Source organism: Mus pahari, chromosome 7, assembly GCF_900095145.1.
Source record: "Mus pahari chromosome 7, PAHARI_EIJ_v1.1, whole genome shotgun sequence".
In the NCBI taxonomy this organism is placed as follows: Eukaryota; Metazoa; Chordata; class Mammalia; order Rodentia; family Muridae; genus Mus; species Mus pahari.
In genome coordinates, this window is record NC_034596.1 from 30,369,265 (window position 1) to 30,391,725 (window position 22,461).

Here is a 22,461-nt window from a genome sequence, read left to right on the forward strand (position 1 = left end):
GAGGAGAGGAGAGGAGAGGAGAGGAGAGGAGAGGAGAGGAGAGGGGGAGATTTGCACACATATATGGTTCCTTACCCAGATGCAAACTTACAAAATCCAAAGAAGCAAATAGAGCTAATAAGGTAGTTTTGCATTACTACAGACTATAAAATACATAGCTCATGTAATATTGATCAGTGTTCGATTGCTGTGAAGAGACACCATGACCATTACAATTCTTGAAAGCATTTAATTTGGGGCTTGCTTACAGTTTTAAGAGTTCAGTCCATTCTCCTCATGGTTGAAACCATGGTGATATACAGGAAGACATGGTATGGGAGAAGTAACTGAAAGTTCTATGTCCAGATCTTCAGGTAGCAAGAAGAGATAGACCCTGGGCTTGGCATGCACTTTTGAAACCTCAATTTATTCACTTGGCATGCACTTTTGAAACCTCAATTTATTCACTTCTTAAAGTAGGGCCACAGTTCCTCTAACAAGGCCATACCTCCTAATCCTTTCAAATGGTGCCACTCCCTGGTGACCAAGCGTTCAACTATATGAACCTATAGGGCCATTCTTTTTTTTTTTTTTTTTTTTTTTTTTATTTTAGTATTTTCTTTATTTACATTTCAGATGCTATCCCGAAAGTTTCCCATACCCCTCCCCCCACCTCTGTTCCCCTACCCACCCACTCCCACTACTTGAGGGCCATTCTTATTCAGACTACAACATACAGTATTTAGAACTCAATTGTACTTTCTGTGCATTTCTGTTGTCATTCACAGAGAGTTGAACTTCACTGACTTTAACAATTATACTGTTTTCATATAAAGAATAAAAGAATATCTTTATTTCTCAGAGATCAATTTATTTCTTCAGAACCACTGTGCTTTTTACTTATTCTCTATTAGTTCACAGAGACAAAGAAGGAAGATGATAAAGTAATGTGGCTAAATATTAACAAGTAGTTTATTTGAGCAAACAATTTGTGAATGGATTCTTTTCTTAATTTTTTGTATATTACCTCGAAGTATAAATTTTCATCCAAATTAAAGATTATAAAAATATATAAGTATACTATGAAGAACTAATTTTAAGATGTTAAGTTGAAATGGGCACATTTCTAGATAAATACAGCCTCTAAGTGTCTACTTAGACTTTGAAAGCATGAATCACACTCCTATAGCCTTTAAAGAAATTGAGTCTGATGTTTAAACAGCAAAACAGTTGGCCCAGATACTTCTTTCAGTGTTTTTTGGTTTTGTTTTAAAGAATTCAAGGAAGAGGAGCTCTGTTATCTTAAAGGAGAGGAACACTCCCCACCCACCCAATCCATTTAGTGAGTCTATTATACCCTTAATACTAAGCTCAGAGATGATAAAGAAAATTATAATCCAGCCCTACACAGAAGTATATGTTGAAAAAAAGTTAAAATATTAATTACCACAACAGAATTCATCAGTGTCACTGTCTTGACATAAAAGATTTATTTGACAGTTGATTGGGTGGATATCTAACAAAAAGCATTAAATGAGTCATCAGAACCTTTCAGTTAGGTATTTCGAATGCCAGGTCTGCATTTGATTCTTGGTTAGCAAACATTTTCTTCCATTATGCCAACTGTGTTTTTACTCTGTTATTTCCTGTGTGTATATTTGTGTTTTGCATATGTGCTGACACCAGTGTATGTGTATACAGATCTCATCTGGTCTGACATGGATTGCTGACTAGGACCCAGTAATATTTTAGGTGTCTGGATAGCTGATGACAAGAGATAGGACTTGAGATTGGAGAGAATTTTTACTTTATTTGTTTTTAACACTGTTTTTTTGTCATCCAACTCCCCTGACATGTAAGTTGCTGTCCCTAGTCACACTCCATGTCAGATGAGATGAGACTTAACTCCATAAAACTGTTTTTGAGAAATTCTTTCCTGGGCTTGTATTTGCAAAGCCAGTGCTCCTCCAGTTTGAGTTCAGAAGATGAATAAGGACTAATTTACAATTCATATCGCTTGGTTTCTTTGATCAAGTCTGAAGGCTTCCTCATTCATGATGTGATCTCTCTATAAAGAGATCTCTGGCACAGACTTTTCTCTAAGTCATTTGCATCTTCTTTTCTTTTGATCTTAGCCTGCTTCTCTCTGACCTTTTCTTGGTCAGCTCACTTGACTTAGAAACCTTTGTCCAAGTCCAAAATGTGGTGTCCCTAATGATCCTCACTGTATGCTTTTGTCTGGAAGGAAGAAGTTGCCTTTTCTACCCAGGCTCTTCCTGCCTTTGTAATGATAAGAGCTCCCCTCTCTCCAGTCTCTCCTGAGCACTCACCTCTCTCCAGTCTCTCCTGAGCACTCACCTCTCTCCAGTCTCTCCTGAGCACTCACCTCTCTCCAGTCTCTCCTGAGCACTCACCTCTTTCCAGTCTCTCCTGAGCACTCACCTCTCTCCAGTCTCTACTGTAGTATCTCCCCACCTCAATGTTTATATCTGAAAACCAAAATAGTGATAGTCAGCATTCTCTAAAGAAACAGAAATGATTAAATGAATGAATATGTATATTAAAAGGGGATTAAAGTGCCTTATAGGCTGTGGTCCAGGTGTTTAAACAATAGCCATCTCCTGATGGAAAGACAAAGAACCCAGTAGTTGTTCATTTCACAGACTGGATGTCTCAACAGTCCCCATCTTTTGGTGGAGTGCTGGGGAATTACTAGAGGGCTGCTAGTCTTCAGTTTACATTAGAATCCTGAAGAAGTAGGTTCTAATACCCACAAAGGAATGCCTCAGCAACAGGATAGATGAACTTCCCAGCAAGAACAGAAGCAAACATGCAGAAGGCAAAGGTCTCCTTCTTCCATGTCCTTTTCATGTGGGCTGCTACCAGCAAATGTGACCCAGATTTAGAGTGAATCTTCATACCTCAAATGATCAGTCACAAACATCTCTAAAAGACATGCCTAGCTGCTTGGCTTTTAATTACAAATGTAGTCAGTTTGACAACCAATGTCTGCCATCACCATCTACTTACTCATTGCCAACCTGGTGCCTAATCACATTTCCTTAGGTTATACTCAATTCTACCTTGCATGATGGAACTGTCTTATGTGTAGCCAAAAATGCATTATTTATTTTAGAATAGATGTCCATGTTCCTTGAGAATGCTTGGTCTTTTAATCTCATAATTTAAATATGATAACCACTAATACTCTCAAATGATGTTGTAGTGTGTGATAAAGAAAATGAGTAAAGAAGACATATAATATCTGCTTAATATATTTGACTATATGTACAAACACATTTTAACAAAATAGGACAGAAATACTCGTGTCACTTATAATCCTTGTTGCTGCACTGGTCACGTGGCCTTAGCTAGAATTTTTAACTACCTTTCTCTTACCCATTCTATATTCCCTCCATGTTTAACACCTTAGCAGGCCTTGGTTTTGTTTTGATTTTTTTGTTTTTGTTGTTTTGTTTTTCCTTGAAGAATGACCCATAATTTTATTCCTTAAGAGTCTGTGCCCTTTGTCATTTTGTTTGGATTGGGTTGTAGTAGTTTCCTTGACTTTAATCACAGGACATGATAACACCGAGAGGTGACCTGAAGGATCTCTTGCACTGTAGATCTACTATTTTCTTCTCATTGTACAGAAGCAATTCAAATTCCCCCAGCACTCTAAGTCAATGACTCCTTCCAACACTGGTAGTCCTTTCATTGGCCATTTCCTTTAAGGACATCAGAAGCTCAAATTAACCTCAGTGGGTAAGAGCATTGACTGCTCTTCCAAAGGTCCTGAGTTCAAATCCCAGCAACCACATGGTGGCTCACAACCATTTCTGGTGTCTGAAGACAGCTACAGTGTACTTATGTATAATAATGAATAATAATAAATAAATCTTTAAAACAAAACAAAACAAAACAAAAACCACAAGGCTCAAGCTTCAGTTCAATGGAATGTTTGTCTTACTCTGGCGGGAATGCTCCCCTGACCTGAACCCAAACTTCTGGGCCAGTAGAACTTAAGATTGTGGGGACAGAAAGTAAAAATTGCCTTAGTTTGTCACTAGGGGAGATAGTGAGTGAAAGACAGCATTTCCTTTCCTCTCCTTAATTCTTGCATTGGTGAATCCCAGGTGTGAGAGAAACTACCATGTAATGGACTGTGATTCAAAGCATATACCACCTTCTGGAACACCCTGCCCCAGTTCTTAAGTCTACTGTCATGTAACTAGTACCATAACTGTCTTCAAACAACCATTCTATCATTCTGTTAGGCCAGCTCCTTCATGGAGGAGAACTTAAGTCTGAATAGTAGAGTCAGTGAGCATGGGCCCACTGTTGTACTTCTCTAGCTATGAAGTGAGTTCCTTGGTCAGAATAAATGCTGTGTGGGATACAGTGGTAATGAATAAGACATTCTGCAATTCCGCCAATGATAGTTGGGGGCTAAAATATTCTGTGCAGGGTAAGCACATTCACCTGTGGTTTACTTCTGTCTTCTGAACCTCTCTGCTGTAGTTTCTAAGTATCTCTCCTTTCTCATGCCACGTGTACCTCGCGTATGCTAGCAGTTGCTGCCATCTCCATGTGCAGGTCTCATGCGAATCAGTTTAGCTGGATCTTGCTTTAAGCAGAAGGTTTGTGTTTATTTTTTTATTAATACATTTTTTATAAAGGCATTTACATTTGTTGCTATAGATGAATTTCACTTGGGGCACCCACAGGCTTTACAAACATGGTCTCTATGAGCTCCTCTTTCTTTGCTCACCAGCTGCTCCTTCAGGAGTTCTGGTTTTTTTTGTTTTGTTTTGTTTTGTTTTGTTTTTGTACACACTCCATCTTTCTGGTTCTTCCCAAATGTGTCTTGCTTTGATGTGTCATAAATATACATATATATTCCATCTAGTCCTACCAGCTTCTTACATACTGCTCTTGCTACTCTTCAACTTCGGCCTTAGACAAATCCTCCTATTGAGTTCCTAATTTATAGTATTGTTACGAATCAAACTTCTATATTACTATCTGAATGTTTTTCCTAAATTAAAATCTAAAATCTAACATATGTAGCAGAAGATGGCCTAGTTGGCCATCATTGGGAAGAGAGGCCCCTTGGTCTTGCAACCTTTATATACCCCAGTACAGGGGAATGCCAGGGCCAAGAAGGGGGAGTGGGTGGGTAGGGGAGGGGGGAGAGTATAGGAGACTTTGGGGATAGCATTTAAAATGTAAATGAAGTAAATACCTAATAAAAATTGGAAAAAAATCTAGATGATATGTTCTTGTTAAATCTCTCAAGTGGCTGACCAGTACCTCATACAGTGAGCAGATGTCTCTTGGTTTTAGCCTTGCCTGCCTTACATCTTTACCTTCTTCTTTTCTAAATACATTCACTTGTGCTTTTCCTCTGCCTGTCCCCTGTGTCCTGTGCTCTTCTTTTCCATATCAGAGTGGTGAATGCAGTCTTACCTTTCGGTCAAAAACGAGAGATCTTGACTTTATAATAAAGAGAGTCCCATTGTTACCCTTGTCTGTCACGCGTGGACCACAAATGTCAGAATGATGACTCATGTACTCAGAGTAGAGCAAGTTTTTCTCACCATACTAAATGGGAGAATTATCCCTTATATTAATACATAAGCAGGTTGCTCGAAGTAGCCTAAATCTTTTCCTGCATTCGTATTTATTGAGGAAATACCTTTAGTTTATTCACAGCTTTATTTTGATTATTATTTAGTTTATCAATTCCTGATATTTAGAATTCTCAATCTTTTTAACAGTAGCTTCGGAAGATGAATCTTTATTTTTGCTTCTGAAAAGTGAGACACAAGATCATATAAGATTAAAACTCTTTGGGGGGTGCACTAAATGTGGCCTTTGATGGATTTGAAATCTGTAGTGCTTATCCCATGAAGGAGATGAAAGAAAAAAAAAAAAGATCACATATAACAACTGCAGAAAACAAAGGAGGGGAAGGGAATTATAAAAGGCGATGATGAAAGCCATGGCCACCCATTGTCCTGACCCCTGTAATGGATGCTTAGAGCAAGGCAAAGCTGTAAGATGGAATTTCCCTACTGTGGTTTAAGATCACATCATAATACAGAGGGAGGAAATGAAGAGATGTGTAGAATACAGACAAAACTCTATTCCAAAAACTTTCTCTTACTAAATCTGAGATGGGAAATTAAATAGACTTTTCCCAGAAAGTATAATTAATTTATTAGTTAAAATATTAATTTTACTTACATTTTTTCAGTTACAAAAAGTTACCAACTGTTAAATATTTTTTTTTAAGTTTTCACTGAAATAGGATGACATCACTTTCCCTCTTTCTTTCCTCCAACCCTTCCACAAACCCCAATTATGGCCTCCATACTAAAAAGTTAATTTCCTCTTTTTCTTTGTTACATACATATATGTTTGCATGAATTATCTATGTACAAATATACATATATGATCTGCTGAGTCTGTATTTTTTTCTGTCTGTGTACGTATATGGTGTCAAAACTGACAATCTGCAGTAGACAGCCAATACAGGGCTCATCCTTAGGAGAGAATAATTCTCCTTCCACCAATCTTTAGTCCTGTGTAACTCCTAGTCTAGGGGTGGAGGAGCATGAAGTCTCTCTTCTGTGTTAGCATGTCCATTGATAACACCATTATCCCAGTTTTGTTTATGTAGCAATTTCTAGAAGAGACTATCTCACAGCAGAACTCCTGCTTTTCTGATTCCTAAAGACTTTCAGCCCCCTCTTCCAACAAGTTCCCTGACTCATAGATGCAGGAGCTGTGAAACAGAGGCATTGAGGCTGGGCTCCCCATGATCTGTTGATCTCTGTATTGTTGTTTAGTTGTCATTTTCAATGATGGTCTCTATTTTCTGTCAAGAGAGGCTTCTTTTATGGGGTGTGGTGTCACAGTTATCTGTGGGTATAAAGCTAAGATGTAGAGCATATTAAGGAATTATGCTGGTCTAGCAAAGTGTTGGTAGCAGATTCTTTTCTAAGGTCCATAATCTCCATATTGCCAGGAAGCTGGCTGGGTTTCTAGTAGCAGGCAGATCTTCCTGCTGTAGAGTGGGCCACAGTCTAGTTAGCGCACTGTTGATTGGCCCTGACACGAGTGTTGCCTGTTGCCCCTTATTAATATCTTACCATGCTGGTAATTGCTGTGGTTCTAAGCTGCTGCAGCTGTGTTGATTTTTTCCCTCCATTGGCAGCATGCACAGTAGTTTCTGCTATGACGGAAGGTAGACCACAGGAAGGAGGCTTTCAGGTCAGATCCAGCTTGAATCATCTGAGTCCTATGTGCTAGGTGTGCAGTGACTTCAGCAATAGGGGCCCATCCTCAACACCTGAGCAAGAACAAGAACTGTATTGCTCATCTAGATTGTTTTGGGATTTAGTTGGTTTACCATGGCCAACTATTCAAAAAGAAATTTCTCATGCCTGGTGCTGGGCATTTTGTCAGTCCGTGCTTCTTGTGGGGAGGGAGCATTGTCAGGCCAAACGCCTTCTGTGCTGACCACTTACCCACTAATACTTTAGGATTTTGTAGGTTGCTTTCACTTCTTTCCTTTTGTAAGTAAAGGTGCAGTGCGTCCAGTGGGTATGTAAAATCTCTTTATCTGAGATAAATATTCAGAAGTAGGATTAGTAAATCATGTGCCAATTCTATTTTAGCATCTCTGTGTGTGGGGCAAGCACATGCCACAGGTATCTGGGAATTCTAAACCCACTTGCCGAGTTTCTTGCCGTAAGAAGCACTGGGTTTTCCAATGTGCACTGCCACCAGCAGCTTTTTATGTGGCTTCTGGGATTCAATGGCAGGGCCTCGTGCTTACATTACCAGAACTTGCCCCATGGAGCCATCCCCACAGTCCTGCTGTCCTGTGTAATGCTTCCCGTGGTTTACTTTCCTCTCAAAGGTGCACTCTTTTCAGGACAGCCTTGCCAAAACCTGTTCTGTTTGGGTTTGTGGTTTTGTTTTTGTTTTCTGTTTGTTGCCACATGTAGCCCAAGGAGTGTGATGGTGACTGGACACCTGATGGTTCTGGCTCAGAGAAGGTGCTGTAATGACAAGCCTCTTCTCTCTCACCTCTATTGGACAGTGACCAATTTATTAATGGGTACAGTGTGTCTTTGTGGCGCTGGTTTGCACTTCCCTGCTGGCTCCTTGCTGTTATTTTATTTGAGGAAACTTCTACTTAATCCCTTTCTTTCATTTTAATCAGCTCTTCTTTTGTTGTTATAGAGTAGTGTGTTCCAAGCATTAATTCCTCATTGTGTCTGTGATTGGCAAATGTTCTTCCTATCCATTTGATTTCATTTACAGAGTGTTTTTATTTACACACCAACATTTTTCAGTTTTAATGCCAGAGTCATGTCCAGTAATTATTGTGGCATATATTGTCTTGGAGCTATATCACATTTTCCTTTAGGAATTATGCTGTATTAAGTCTTGGTAAAGTCTTCATTTTGAGTTAATTTTTATTATGGTATAAAATACAGATTCTGTTTCATTTTTTTATCATCTAGCCTTCTCAGAACGTTTGATGAGCAGACTACCCTTTCCTTGTATAGCCTTGGTGCCTTGCTGTGGAACATATGACCATATGAATGCAAAGCTTTGGATTTTTGCTATGTATTTTGTTCTGCTGGTTTTGTATCTGACTCTATGCTATAGTTTTGGTTTAATATTTACCACACTGATAGTGTTTCATTATTAAAAAATATATTATATGGTTATTTTGAAATTAGTATGTACATACCTAGAATTAAAATACATAGAAATTAACATATGAAATTAGTATTTTTGTATTTCAAACTTAGTAGGCTACCAGTGACAGACATACAAAAATACCTTAGTATATTTGTTCAAATTTTGTATAATGTAATTTTATTCTAAAATGAAATATTTTTAATTAATTTTTTTGAGATTTTTGAAAAATTATGTATATGGATATTTTCTCAGCATATACAGTGTGCACTGTGACCATGCAATGTCTATTGAGTTTGGAGGGCAGAAAGCAGTATTGGATTTCAGCCATGTAGCTGCTGGATCTCTGGAAGAACAGCCAGTGCTCTTAACTGTTGAGGCACCTCTCCAGCCCCTATGCTTTCTTTTAAAAAAAATTCTGTGTGTATCAATACTTGCCCTTCCATCTCAGTATTTAGTTGTAAAACATGCTCAAATTTGTATACAAGTATCATGATATTTTGAGTTAATAATACTTCTGTCATTTTTGTCTCTTTCTTAAAAATCTCTAACAAGTCTTTGAGCATCTCTTTTATAATGCTAGCCATCCTTGATCTGAGTGTGCTTTGCCAATCCTGTTACAGTCTCACAAATTGCTTGTGTATATCAAAGGACGAAGATGATAACAGCTCACATTCATCAAGGGTTTGTTGTATGTCGTGTACTGGCCCAAGGCTTTTATTAACCTCTGTAATCTTCATAAAGCACTGCAGTGATGGGTCTCCTGCCAGCTTGTCTTGGAGATGAGGGCTGAGGATGCCTGCACTCATCGCCAAGGCCAGGGGCCAAGGGTATAAGAGCAGGACAGGCTAGCAAGCAATTGCTTGGATGTAAAACAACACTTGACTCTGTCTTTCTGTTGGTGACTTTATGTATGTGTATGACCAAGTGTCTGTGAGTGAATGTCACATGTGTGGGGGCACTCTGGATAGGAGTTACCAGTAGTCATGAGCCACCTGATGTGAGTGCTGGGAACCTCTTGGGTCCTTGAGAAGAGCAATTCTTGTTATTACCTGCTGAGTATCTTCCAACCTTTGCTACATATCTTGAAATAAATGAATGCTCTCCTGTTCTTTATCTTTGGTTTTCAGGATGGACAACCTGAAATTTTATACATGTTTTGGAATGCAGTCACCCTGGCACTTTCTTCTCACTTTCATTCAGCAACAAACTGTAAGTTACCATCCTTTTGGATTCATTTTAGATGTTTAGTTGCTTTAAATTTTGATGTCAAAAATATTGGTTCATAAAAATAGCGTATTATGTTAAAACTATCATCTTAACATAAATGATTAATGCTGAATGAGGAATCTCTTAGCCATTTGATTAGTTTTACAATTAATATTTAGAATAGCATTCTTTTTGTTGTTGTAGTTGAGACAGGCCTGCTCTATATAACAACCTTGGCTCTCCTGGAACTCATTTTATAGATGAGGCTGGCTTCAAAATCGCAGAGATCCACTTGCCTCTGCCTTCCAAGGGCTGGAATCAAAGGCGGGTGCCTCCATTCCCAGCTTAGAATAATATTCTTAGTTGAGCTGAGTATTTCCTATATAGATAATTTAAAGCAGTTGATGTTAATTTAGTTAATGCTTTATTAGAGTGAATTCTTTTTTAAATGAAGCTATAAAAATGAAAATTTGATACAAATAAAGATATGAACTGTGAGTTAAAAGTTGGTTCTTAGAATATGATTCTATTGGGCCTATCAGATGGCTCAACAAGTAAAGGCACTTGCCACTCAAGGCTGGTGACTTATGTTTTATTTCAGGATCCACATAAAAATAGAGAAAACTTACATGGTTGTGTGAGAAGTGCTATTTTTTTTTATTATTATTTTCTTTATTTACATTTCAAATGCTATCCCGAAAGTTTCCCATACCCCTCCCCCCACCTCTGTTCCCCTACCCACCCACTCCCACTACTTGGCCCAGGCCTTGCCTTGTGCTAGGTCATATAGAGTTTGGAAGACCAAGGAGCCTCTATTCCCACTGATGGCCGATTAGGCCATCTTCTGCTACATATGCAGCTAGAAACACAAACCCAGGGGGTACTGGTTAGTTCCTGTTGTTGTTCCACCTACAGGGTTGCAGCCCCGTGCTATTTTTTAATATGCAGAGCTAAATAAGGTGTATTTCTTAAAAGCAAACCAAATTGAAACAGAACTAACAAACAAAAAAACCAAGTAGCAGGAACCAACTCCACAAAGCTGCCCTTTGACACCTACATGCACACTGTGGCAAGGAAACTCCCCTTCTCCCCCATTATATATACATACAATAATAACAAGTATAAAGAAAAAATAGGATCCACAAAACTTTTTGTTCTTGTTGCTATTTCTATGAGATAGGACCTCAGTATAGAGCTCAGTATGGCCTTGAGACATGGCCGAATATCTAAAATACAATGAAATATGTATATGAGCTTCGTGGCCAAATTCCAGAACAGTGAATCTAGGTTTTTGAAAGGGCTTTAAGAGTTTGTGTGTGATTAAGTTTTTATTCACAGTCCTTTACTGAAATGGCCCACTATAGAGTGAACCTTGTTCAGAACTGAGAAGGTGGAGTTGAAGGAACTACACTACTTCCTGCTTCCTGCTCCACCGCTAATGACAGATGCCACAGAGTTAAGCAGCTGCTTCATTTAGGATGATCAATCACCTAATCTTGTTGTAAGGGTCTCAATCCTCTCTCCTTGCATTTGGTTTCTGGTTGTCGTGAGCTTTAGTGTGTAGAGTAGAAGTTCCCAATTTTAACATAAAGTTATGTGAATGTTGGCAAATGCTTATATATTTATCTTGTCATTACAGTTAAGATGTAGAAATTTCCATCCCTCCCTAAATATCCTTGATTTTAGTTAATCTACAACTTCAAAAGCAGAGCACAATTCTCTCTCCTCCCAACCACAATGAAAGGGAAATGGCAAATGTCTCTGTTCTTCACGGTGGTTGGATGGCAGAAAAGACATATTTTAAAAGCCCTGTTGATATTAATCTACATCTTAGAACTTCTTCTGTTCTGATAAAATGCTATGACCAAAAGCACCTTGGGGAGGAAATGTTTATTTCATCTTAAACTTACTTTTAGGTAACAGTCCATCACTGAAGAAAGTCAGGGCAGGAACTCAAGCAGGGAAGGAACCTGGAGGCAGAACCTGAAGCAGAGGCCATGAAGTAATGCAGCTTAGTGGCCTGCCCACTCATGTTTCTCTTTTACATTATCCAGGACCATTTCCCCAGTGTTGGCACCACCCACAGCGAGCTGGGCCTTCTCATGCCCTATAGACTTACCTACAGACCAACCCTGTGGAAGCATTTTCTCAACTGACTCTATGACTCTATGGCAAACAGTCTAGCCATTGTCACATATTTTAAATAGTATGCTCAGTCCAGTGTAACTTATAAAAATTGATAACTTTCCTGAAATTTTTGTTCCTTTTTTTTTTGGTTTTTTTGAGACAGGGTTTCTCTGTGTAGCCCTGGCTGTCCTGGAGCTCACTTTGTAGACCAGGCTGGCATCGAACTCAGAAATCCGCCTGCCTCTGCCTCCCAAGTGCTGGGATTAAAGGTGTGCGCCACCACGCCTGGCTTTCCTGAAATTTTTAATCACAAATCTTCTTGGAGAAGCCTATTGTAAATGTGGATAATGCTTCATTCTCACCTGTGCTGTATTTCCACTTCCGTGTTCCTACTTGGCTCTCCCTGGCTAATCAGAAGCCCATTTCCAGCAGGATACATCTTACAACATCCAAGTTCTTTCTTTCCCTCCAAGGCTGGTACTGTGTGAAACTGGTAGAAAACAATAACCTTATCGTTTTAACATAATATACTAAGGATTATTTATTTTTTGATCCAAAGTCTCATACATCTTGAAAATAAGAAGTTGGCAGACTGACTCTCATCTATCAAAGCAACTGCGATAACACAGTCGTCTCCAACTTTTAAGTTAAACACTGAATAAAGTTTGCAAGAGTTATTTCTAGACCCTGAACATTGTGCAGTGATCCACGAGGAAAGGAAGCAGTCTGAACTCCGAGGTCACTCAGCTTTCTGCTTAGCTGTTCCAGACCGCTGTACAAAACACAAGAAGCAAGGAGTTGCTGTCATAACAATCAGAGTTCTCTAGAGTAATCAAATAATAGAATTAGTCTATGTATAGAAAGGGGATTTATTGGAATGATTTACAGGCTGCAGTCCAGCTAATTCAGCAATGGCTAGCTATGAATAGAAAGTCTAAGAATTTAGTAGTTGCTCAGTCTGCAAAGCTGTATGTATGTCTTAGCTGGTCTTCAATAAATGATAGAATCCTGAGGAATCAAGCTCCCACATGAGTGAAGGAACAAATATGCTAGCATGGGGAGGGAAAGCAGGCAAAGAGCAGAAGCTTCCTTTTATGCCCTTCTATTGCCTTCTAGCAGAAGGGTGACCCAGATTAAAGGTGTGTCTTCCTCAACATCAAGATCAAAGGCATCTATCTTCCTGGCTCAAAGGTCCAGACTAGAAGTGGATTCACCCACTTCAAACCAAGCAAAAATATCTCTCACTGGTTTGCCTTCCATTTCTGGACTGTAATTCTTTCCAGATATAGTCCAATTGACAACAAAAGAATAGATATCACATGGTGTTTGCTCAGTTGAGCCTAAGCACAACAAAATATGTCATCAACAATGTAGAATCCCGTAGCCAGCATGTAATTCCAGTGTGCACACCTGGGAGAGACAGCAAAGTAGGATCCATCCCCAGGAAGAGCAGAGACATTGGAAAGTCAATGAAAGAGTTAAGCAGGAGCTTAAAGCCCTTCTACAAGCATTTCCATTTGTTCAAGTGTTTCAGTGGTAAGTGAGTAAATCAACAATGTAAAGAAACTTATGATATCTAAAATTATTTCAATAAATGAGAATAATAGCAGATTTAACCCTAAAGGAGGGAGGGACTTAAGGATTTAAAGACATAAACACAAACATTATTCCAAGTAAAGTCCAAGGAAGGAAAGCAAAGAATGCTTTGGCTTTCTGCATTTGTGGGACTTATATGCCATGAAAGTCTTATAGCTGAGGGAGAAAAGGAACAAAGAATTGTTGAAAATATTCAAACCATCTGTGTTAGGAACTAAATAATGCTTGTGTGTGTGTCCCCCACCACACACATGCAACTAATATATTGAACACAAATCTCCAGTATGACATTGGGACAGAGCTTGTTGTGTGACTTTTTCTGGGGAAATTCGAAGAAATGTCTTTTCACTATAGATAGGACATTGACAGAGCAGTGAAATATTCATCCAAGTCCAGCTTGGTGAACCAGTGAACCAGGGCTACTTAGGCAAGCATGAACAACTCAGGATGTACCACTCAGCAATCTCCTTGATTGCTCTTGCAAGCTGCAACATCAAGAAATCTCATTAGTCAATTTTACTGTTAGGTGTGATAGCAATGGCCTTGTGGGAAGGGGGTTCAGGGGTGTCTAATCCTTATTCCTTCCCTCCACTCACCCCACACAGTGGCCGTTAATGAGGTGAAAGTCCTCACAACTGCTCCAGTGTGGAGGAAGCAGCTACACCACAGGGATCTTGTAGAGGAAATTAAGTTAAATAGCATCTTAGGGTAGGGCCCTGATGTCATGGAATTTATGTCTTCATACAAAAGAGACTAATAAGAGCTTGCCTACTGTGAGACTCCATCGGAAGCTGGTAGTCATCACAAGCCAGAAAGGAAGTGCACCCTGTCTGAATTTTTATTTTGGCTGCTGTAACCTAGCACTGTTGAATAGTAAAATGTATTCCTCACTTTTTTTTTTTTTTTTTTTACAAGTTCTTTAAAATACAGGGTTGTTATAGACTTGATTCTTTTCCTTTAATGACTTTTTAAATTTTTTAACTTTTCATTTTATTTTGTATGTGTGGATTTTCTAATATAAGCATTTCATGGCATACATCTGGAGCTCCAAGGACAACTTTTGAAAGTTGATTTCCTCCTTCTTCTGTTGGTTCCTGGGATTAAACTCAGGTCACCAGTCACCTAGGGTGGGCACTCTTACTCATGGAGCTATCACTGTCGTGGTTTGTTTTAAACGTTTTCTCAGTATGATAATATCTACTCCCAGAACCTTTAGCATAATACAAATAAATACCTTAAACTTTTTAAGTATACTGTTTTTATTCTTTGAAAGAAGTTTTAAGCTTATGCATCTTAGAATATTGTTTATTATTGATTCTCTCAACATATTTCTTGTAGAAATTGAATAACAGTCTATAAAGTATCTCAAATCACCACCCCACAATAAGAAATTGGATCTCCAGCAGCAGGCCTGATCTGAAGTGCCCTGTTTGGTACCACTCTGTGGCTCTTACTCCTGCTCCTTCGTTAGATTGCCTTGCCTGTGTCTCAGACACTGTATTTTCCCTGGCTTGGTGCTGGTGCCCCTTGCTGTCTTTAAGGACTCTTGTTGTCTGCTTCAGACACAGGCTGAACCTTCTGAGACTTATTTTAAGATTTATTAGCAAAGTTGGAGCAGTGATCAATCTAGGAATAATTCCTTCCCGATTGATTGAGATGCAGAACTTTTGGCACCTTTCCACATCCCTGAGGTGTGCTATCAGGCTCCCAGCCGGGCTGTAAGGAACAGAGATTATTTCCAGCCCTGTGTGACTAACAGATTTTCCCCTCTAGTGTCTGGGGTGGCTGTTTATCCCTTAGGGCTTTCATCACACATGCTGGCATGAATTTTGCCACATACTCTGGGTGGACCCTTTGCGGGTCTCTTGAGGTCTTGTAGCTCTCCCCTCTTGTACATCCTTCCATAATCTGATGTGCAGGTCTGTTAACCCCGTTCCTGTGCTGTGGCCTGGAAATTTCTTCCAAAAGAGTAAGCGGGAAGACTGCTTCTTGCCTCTCAGAGATCATGTCATCTGTTCTGTGACATAAAATGTCTTAGAAACTACTGTTTCAAAGATTGCATCCACTTGCGTATTGGCTCTTGTTTGTTTGTTTGTTTTTGTTTTTTGTTTTTCAAGACAGGGTTTCTCTGTATAGCCCTGGCTGTCCTGGAACTCACTTTGTAGACCAGGCTGGCCTTGAACTCAGAAATCTGCCTGCCTCTGCCTCCTCCCGAGTGCTAGGATTAAAGGCGTGCGCCACCATGCCTGGTGTGTATTGGCTCTTTTGTGTATTGGGTCAGTTTGGCTCTTTTGTACCATCTCAACCAATCAGAAGCAGAAGTCCCTGATCTAGTTTTATTACCACTTACTACCACCACTATTTTACCTTTATTAGATTTATTTATTTATGATGGTTGTGAGCCACTGTGCGGTTGCTGGGAATTGAACCCAGGACCTCTTTAAGAGCAGACGGTGCTCTTAACAGCTGAGCCATCTTTCTAGCCCCCCCCCCCCATTGAGCCATCTTATCAGATTCCTTATGTAGTATTAAAGGTAATGGTGCTATTGGTGGAGGGAGGGGGAGAGGGAGACAGACAGGGAGAGACACATAGAGATTTTGCTCATCTTTGTTTGCCTGTCTTACTTTCTTTACTCATTCCAGATCTCAGTACTGGCTATCCATGCATTCTGCTTTACCTCATTTTGTTCTCTCTGAATAACCAACCCTCTGAAGGCAGGACAGTAGTGTCCCATTAAGAAGCTCAGATTCTGAATCCCTTTCTTCCACATTAGAGCTGGGTTCCCCTTGACCTTGAGCAGCTGCTTGTACTTTCTTCCTCCCCCTCCGGCTGTGCATCCCACCCTTGCTCAGTCTGCTCCTCCTCCCCCTTGGGCTGTGCACTCACCCTTGCTCAGTCTCCTCCCCCTCAGGCTGTGCACTCACTCTTGCTCAGTCTGCTTTGGAGAAAGCTCTTACCAGCACCAATGGTGCTTTGCTTTCTGCCTTGGAGTTGTGGTTTCTTCTTGAATGTAAACTTACATTTTCAGTCTATTCACAGCCAACACAAGCCTTCCTCTTTAGTTACTGTTTATTCTCCTTTTGTCCTCTTTATGTCTCATGAGAGTGATTTCTACTTTTGTCTTCATTTCCGTTATGCCCATTTCTCAGCTAGGTGTAACTAACAGGTCTGACTATCTTCCATGATTCTATTGAAATTGTTCTCATTAAGGTTACCAGTGACCTACTTCTTAATTGTGAAATTCAGGGTATGTTTTTCAGTTCTTACCTCTTGGGGCCATCTGTTTGTGAGTCAAAGAAGCTACTGAGAGGACATATAATTATTTTAGGCAGAGACTCTCATTAATATTTCACATTTAGAGTAGTTTGTATCTTCTGATATCATTATTACTTTAATAACTTCCTTGGGGAGAATTCCAAAGTAAGCCGTTTGTCAAGCGTCTTCCATTTTTTATCATGCACAGTCCCTGTAGTGTGTTGTAGAGCTTCTTCATATTCTAGGCAAGCCTTGTTAAGGAATGTAGCCATCTGCAGAGTTGAAGATTACAGACAATGTAACAGATTGTCTTAAGTAATATTTTGGCAGAATGTATCTAAGGGGAATTTTCTTAGTTAGGAACATGCGCTTACTGATTATGCGTGTTCATGCTTGACAAAAATAGTCTACTAGAAAGTATAGTTCTTGGGTTTGAACAAACAATAAATTTAAATTTAGTTTATTTAAAAGTAAAATGCTAAACCTGTAACTATGAAGATAAAATTATTTAATATAGCAAGTCCTTTTCATTATCTATGGGTCATGATTAGTTGAAAAATATGGTTTCTAAGCCTTTTGTCTATTCTTTTCTCTTGTAGTTTCCAGATAGTAATATTGACTCAGCAATCTGTTGGTATGATCTATATTTTTAAGTTTCAACAGACACAAGCAAAGTGAACATAATTTTTTTTCTCATTTGAGACTTTCCAGAATTTCTCATCATAAAAAATGTTTCATTACTCTCCATAGTCCATATTAATAATTTATCTGCTGTGTCTAATTACCACCACCACCTGAATATTTGCCCCATAAAACAAGGAGTGCTCTTCATGAAGGTGGCATCTCCAATGGCTAGTGAATCACATGACCCACAGCAGGGATTCAGTAAATAGGACCTGGCAGACAGAAATAAGAGGGAAGGGATGATGGAAGATGCTGTGTCTTTTCATGAAAACATAGTATTTAAAAATGCTTAGGGCTTGGTGTAGAGGTGGCTCAGTATTGGCTGCTATTCCAAGGTTTGACTCCTAGTTTCCATTATATCCAGGTTTAGTGGTATATGTCCTTAATCACAGTACCCAGGAAGCAGAAGCAAGTAGGTTTCTGTGACGGCAACTTGGTCTACATAGTGAGTTCCAGGCCAGTCAGTACCACAAAGTAAGACGCTGTCACAAAGAAAAGAAAGGAAAAGGCGCGCACGTGTGTGTGTGTGTGTGTGTGTGTGTGTGTGTGTGTGTGTGTGTGTGTGTGACAACAAATGTTATGAGACTTAGAACAAATAAAGTAGGTAATAATTATGACTGCTTTCTTTTTGGTCTTTTTTAATATTAGAACATTTGGAAGGCATAGGTGAGACGATCAGAAATTTTGGCCACCCTGAACCACCCTACACCTTGTCTTAAACAACAGTGCAAACAAACATATGGCAATGAAACTAAATGGTTCATTTTTCTCAGTTTAGGGGGGAGTAATTGGGTTGGCTTTTTTGGTTTGTTTTTTGGTATATGTTCATTGTACCTGGTCCCTGTGTAGCATGTGAACATTTATCTAAGCACAGAATGCATTTTGAGCACATTCCCCTTACCCTCTTTCCTTCTTCCTTTCCCGCCTGTCTCTCCTTAGTCCTCCTTTATTCCTTTAGACAGGTTCTCTTCACTTGTGCTTTGATGTTCTGTGTACATGCAGGACTTTATATAAACAATTTACTTCTTAAAAGTTGAGGTCACACACACTTCACAGTGTAAGACTAACCTTATTTTTATGTAAAATGAATTTTAGAGGTTTTTTTTCCTTTCAATCCAAACAATTTGCCTTAGGTTTTGGTTGTTGTTTCGTTTTGTTTTATTGGCGTGTGTATGTGTGGTGCTAGGGGTCAAATGCTAACACATCCTCAAACCTTGGCTTTTTGTTTGTTGGTTTGCCTTTGAGACAGGATTCCACTGTAGAGCCCAGGCTGACCTGAAACTCGGTATGCACGCTGGCTGATCTTGACCTAGTCATCTCCTTGCATACATTTCTAGAGTGCTGGGGTTGTAGTGTATGCCACTGTGCTTGGCCTCTCTGCATAGTTCTACTGAGCCAGTAAAGCACCATTTACCTGACATGATGGCATACACCTGAGATTCTGGCATTCGGGAGGAAGATTAGGAGTTACGAGACTAGCTTCAGTAACTTAGGGTGTTCCAGCAACAGCAAGTGAGCCCCGATCTCAGAGTTATAACAGTAACAGTGACAATGAAAGCACCATCCTGAGCATCATATATACATGGAGGAGGAAATTGGCAGCCTTTTCAAACTGACGGCTAATAGGTGTGAGGACTTGAGAAGGGTTTATGTGACCTAGAAAAAAGGAAATCAAGTCAGTGCTTAGATTTGACAGAATATTTTTATTTAATTATGTTTTTTTTTCATTATAATGTTTTGTTGAGTATTTTCTTTATTTACATTTAAAATGTCATCCCCTTTTCTGGATTCCCTCCCTCCTGTAAACACCCTATCCCATCCTCCCTCCCTCTGATTCTATGAGGGTGATCCTCCACCTACCCACCCACGTCCACCTCCCCGCCCTCAATTTCGCTGCACTGGGGCATCAGTTGAGCCTTCATAGGACCAAGGACCTCTCCTCCCATTGATGCATGGCAAGGCTATCCTCTGCTGCATATGCAGCTGGAGCCATTTGTACTCCTTTGTTGATGGCTTAGTCCCTGGGAGTTCTGGGGGACCTGGTTGGTTGATATTGCTGTTCTTCCTATGGGGTTGCCAACTCCTTCAGTTCTTTCTCTAACTCCTTTATTGGAGACCCCACACTCAGTCCAGTGGTTGGCTGTGAACATTTGCCTCTGTATTTGTAAGGCTCTGGCAGAGCCTCTCAGGAGACAGCCATATCAGTCTCCTTTCAGCATGCACTTCTTAGCATCCAGAATAGTGTCTGGGTTTGGTGTCTGTATATGGGATTAATCCCCAGGTGGGACAGTCTCTGGGTGGCCTTTCCTTTAGCCTCTGCTCTACACTTTATCTCCATATTTGCTCCTATGAGTATTTTGTTCTCCGTATAAGAAGGACCAAGGCTCCTACACTTTGATCTTCCTTCTTATTGAGCTTCATGTGGTCTGCGTATTGTATCCTGGTTATTTGGAGCTTTTGGGCTAATATCAGTGGCTTTTGGGCTCACTTACCAGTGAGTGCATGCCATGTGTGTTATTTTGTGATTGGATCACCTCAGTCAGGATGATAATTTCTAGTTCTATCCATTTTCCTAAGAGTTTCATGAATTCATTGTTTTTAATAGCTGAATAGTACTCCATTGTGTAAATGTACCACATTTTCTGTATCCATTTCTGTTGAAGGACATCTGGGTTCTTACCAGCTCCTGGCTATTATAAATAAGACTGCTATGAACATAGTGGAGCATTATTACACATTGGAGCATCTTCTGGGTATATGCCCAGGAGTGGTATAGCTGGGTCCTTCAGTAGTACTATGTCCAATTTTCTGAAGAACTGCCAAACTGATTTCCAGAGTGGTTGTACCAACTTGCAATCCCACCAGCAATGGAGGAGTGTTCCTCTTTCTCCACATCCTTGCCAGCATCTGCTGTCACTTGAGTTTTTGATCTTAGCCATTCTGACTAGTTTGAGGTAGAATCTCAGGCTTGCTTTGATTTGCATTTCTCTGATGACTAAAGATATTGAACATTTCTTTAGGTGCTTCTGGGCCATTCAATATTCTTCAGTTGAAAATTCTTTGTTAAGCTATGTACCCCATTTTTTAATAGGGTTATTTGGTTCTCTGGAGTCTAATTTCTTGAGTTCTTTATACATACTGGATATTAGCCCTCTATCAGATGTAGGATTGTTACACGTTTGATGCCAGCCTACACTGCACAGTCAGTGAGTTCCAGGCCAACCTGAGCTATAGAAGGAGACTCTCATCTTCAAAACCTAAACAACAGTGAAACCTCAGTGGAAATTCTCCATCTTCCCCAGGTTGCTATGCATTATGATTCCTCCCACCTCATCATACCCCTCAGCCAGCAAACACTGATCTGCTTTTCATATCTGTATGTTTTTATGTCTTAGGAATATAGACAAATTAAGGGTACATTGTAGAGCTTATGTTTTTACTTGTCTGCCCTCTTTCTGGCACATGCTTTTATTGAGGGTTATCCGTATTTTCCTGTGCTTTTATTGCTAGAGATTACCCATTATTATTATTGTATTATTTTGTTTGTGTGTGTTGTATGTGTTTTTCTTCTCATCTTGTTCATGTGTTTATCTGTTGATGTTATTTGCTGGTCCCCCCCCCCCCAATTTTGGCCTCCTGAAATAAAAGTGGTTTTAATATTCATGTACAAGTCCTAATATCGACCTATATTGTTATTTCATTTGGAATAGAAATTCTAGCTAGGAATACAATGGTGGATCACTGTCACTGTTTCTGTCTCTCTAACACACACACACACACACACATACACACACACACACACCTTTCTTTCTTTGCAACAATATGTTTCATAGTTCCATTTCTGTATCTTCGAATATTTATATAGACTTTCATCTTGTTTCTTTTTAGTTTAAGACATTTGAACAATTAATTCAGTTGTGACCATGTAGTTTTAATTTACAGTTGACAATTGGCTGAAGATGTTTAGTGTTTTCTAGTTCTTACTTGCCATCCGTAGAGCTTCTTTGATACTAGTCTTCTATAAAAAATAAAATTTGACTTTATATATTCTGGCTTTTGTCAAATATGTGTGGATATGTTTTTCCATCTTGGGCTTGTTCTGTTTTCTCGATGGTGCCTACTGAGGAAAAGACACTTTTGATGAAGGCACTTTTGATACAGATTCTCCATGATTCCTTTCAGTGATAGTGACATGGGTTTCATATCATGTCTTAGGCATGGGAAGGCAAGTTTCCTCACATGCTCGTCTAGAAAGCTAAATCCTTTGTGAATTCGTTTCTATATAAGGCACAGGGGCATTATATTGCGAGCGATGTGCATATAAATATTAAATTGTTACCTTTTTGTCATTGGCCCCTTACTAGCTTGTTTTGCGGTTTGATTATCATAGTTTTTAATCTCTTGAGATGATACAGAGTTGTTTCCTATTTTCTCAAAAGTTAATTTTGGTATTCTAGATCTTTTCCTGGGAATTTTTTTTCACTTTCTTAATTTCTATAAAAGGTCTGCATTGATTTTTGCATGAGATTGCATTTAATGTACTGGTTATCCTGGGCATAATTCACCTATAACAACTAGCCTACTAAATTGAATATTATGTGTCTAGGTATTTAGGTCTCCTTAGGTCACTATCATTTCCACACTGCATTCATATTTTGTTAGATATATGGCTAGAATGTTCACATATTAATGCTTTTGCTAGTGTATTGTTCTAGAAATTAAACTTCTGAGTGGTTGTTGTCAGTGTATAGACTACTTTTTTTTTTTTTTTGGTTTTTGGTTTTTGGTTTCTTCGAGACAGGGTTTCTCTGTATAACCCTGGCTGTTCTGGAACTCACTTGTAGACCAGGCTGGCCTCGAACCCAGAAATCCGCCTGCCTCTGCCTCCC

The 22,461-nt window shown here is 39.4% G+C and overlaps 1 protein-coding gene across 1 annotated transcript in view; it reads left to right on the forward strand.

The window, feature by feature from the left end:
* Positions 1–22,461, forward strand: part of Cog5 (component of oligomeric golgi complex 5) — a 287,917-nt gene that overhangs the window by 166,520 nt on the left and 98,936 nt on the right. The window contains exon 11 of the mRNA XM_021202362.2: positions 9,831–9,912. Coding sequence (XP_021058021.1) covers positions 9,831–9,912 — 82 coding nt within the window. The remainder of the gene's footprint in view (positions 1–9,830; positions 9,913–22,461) is intronic.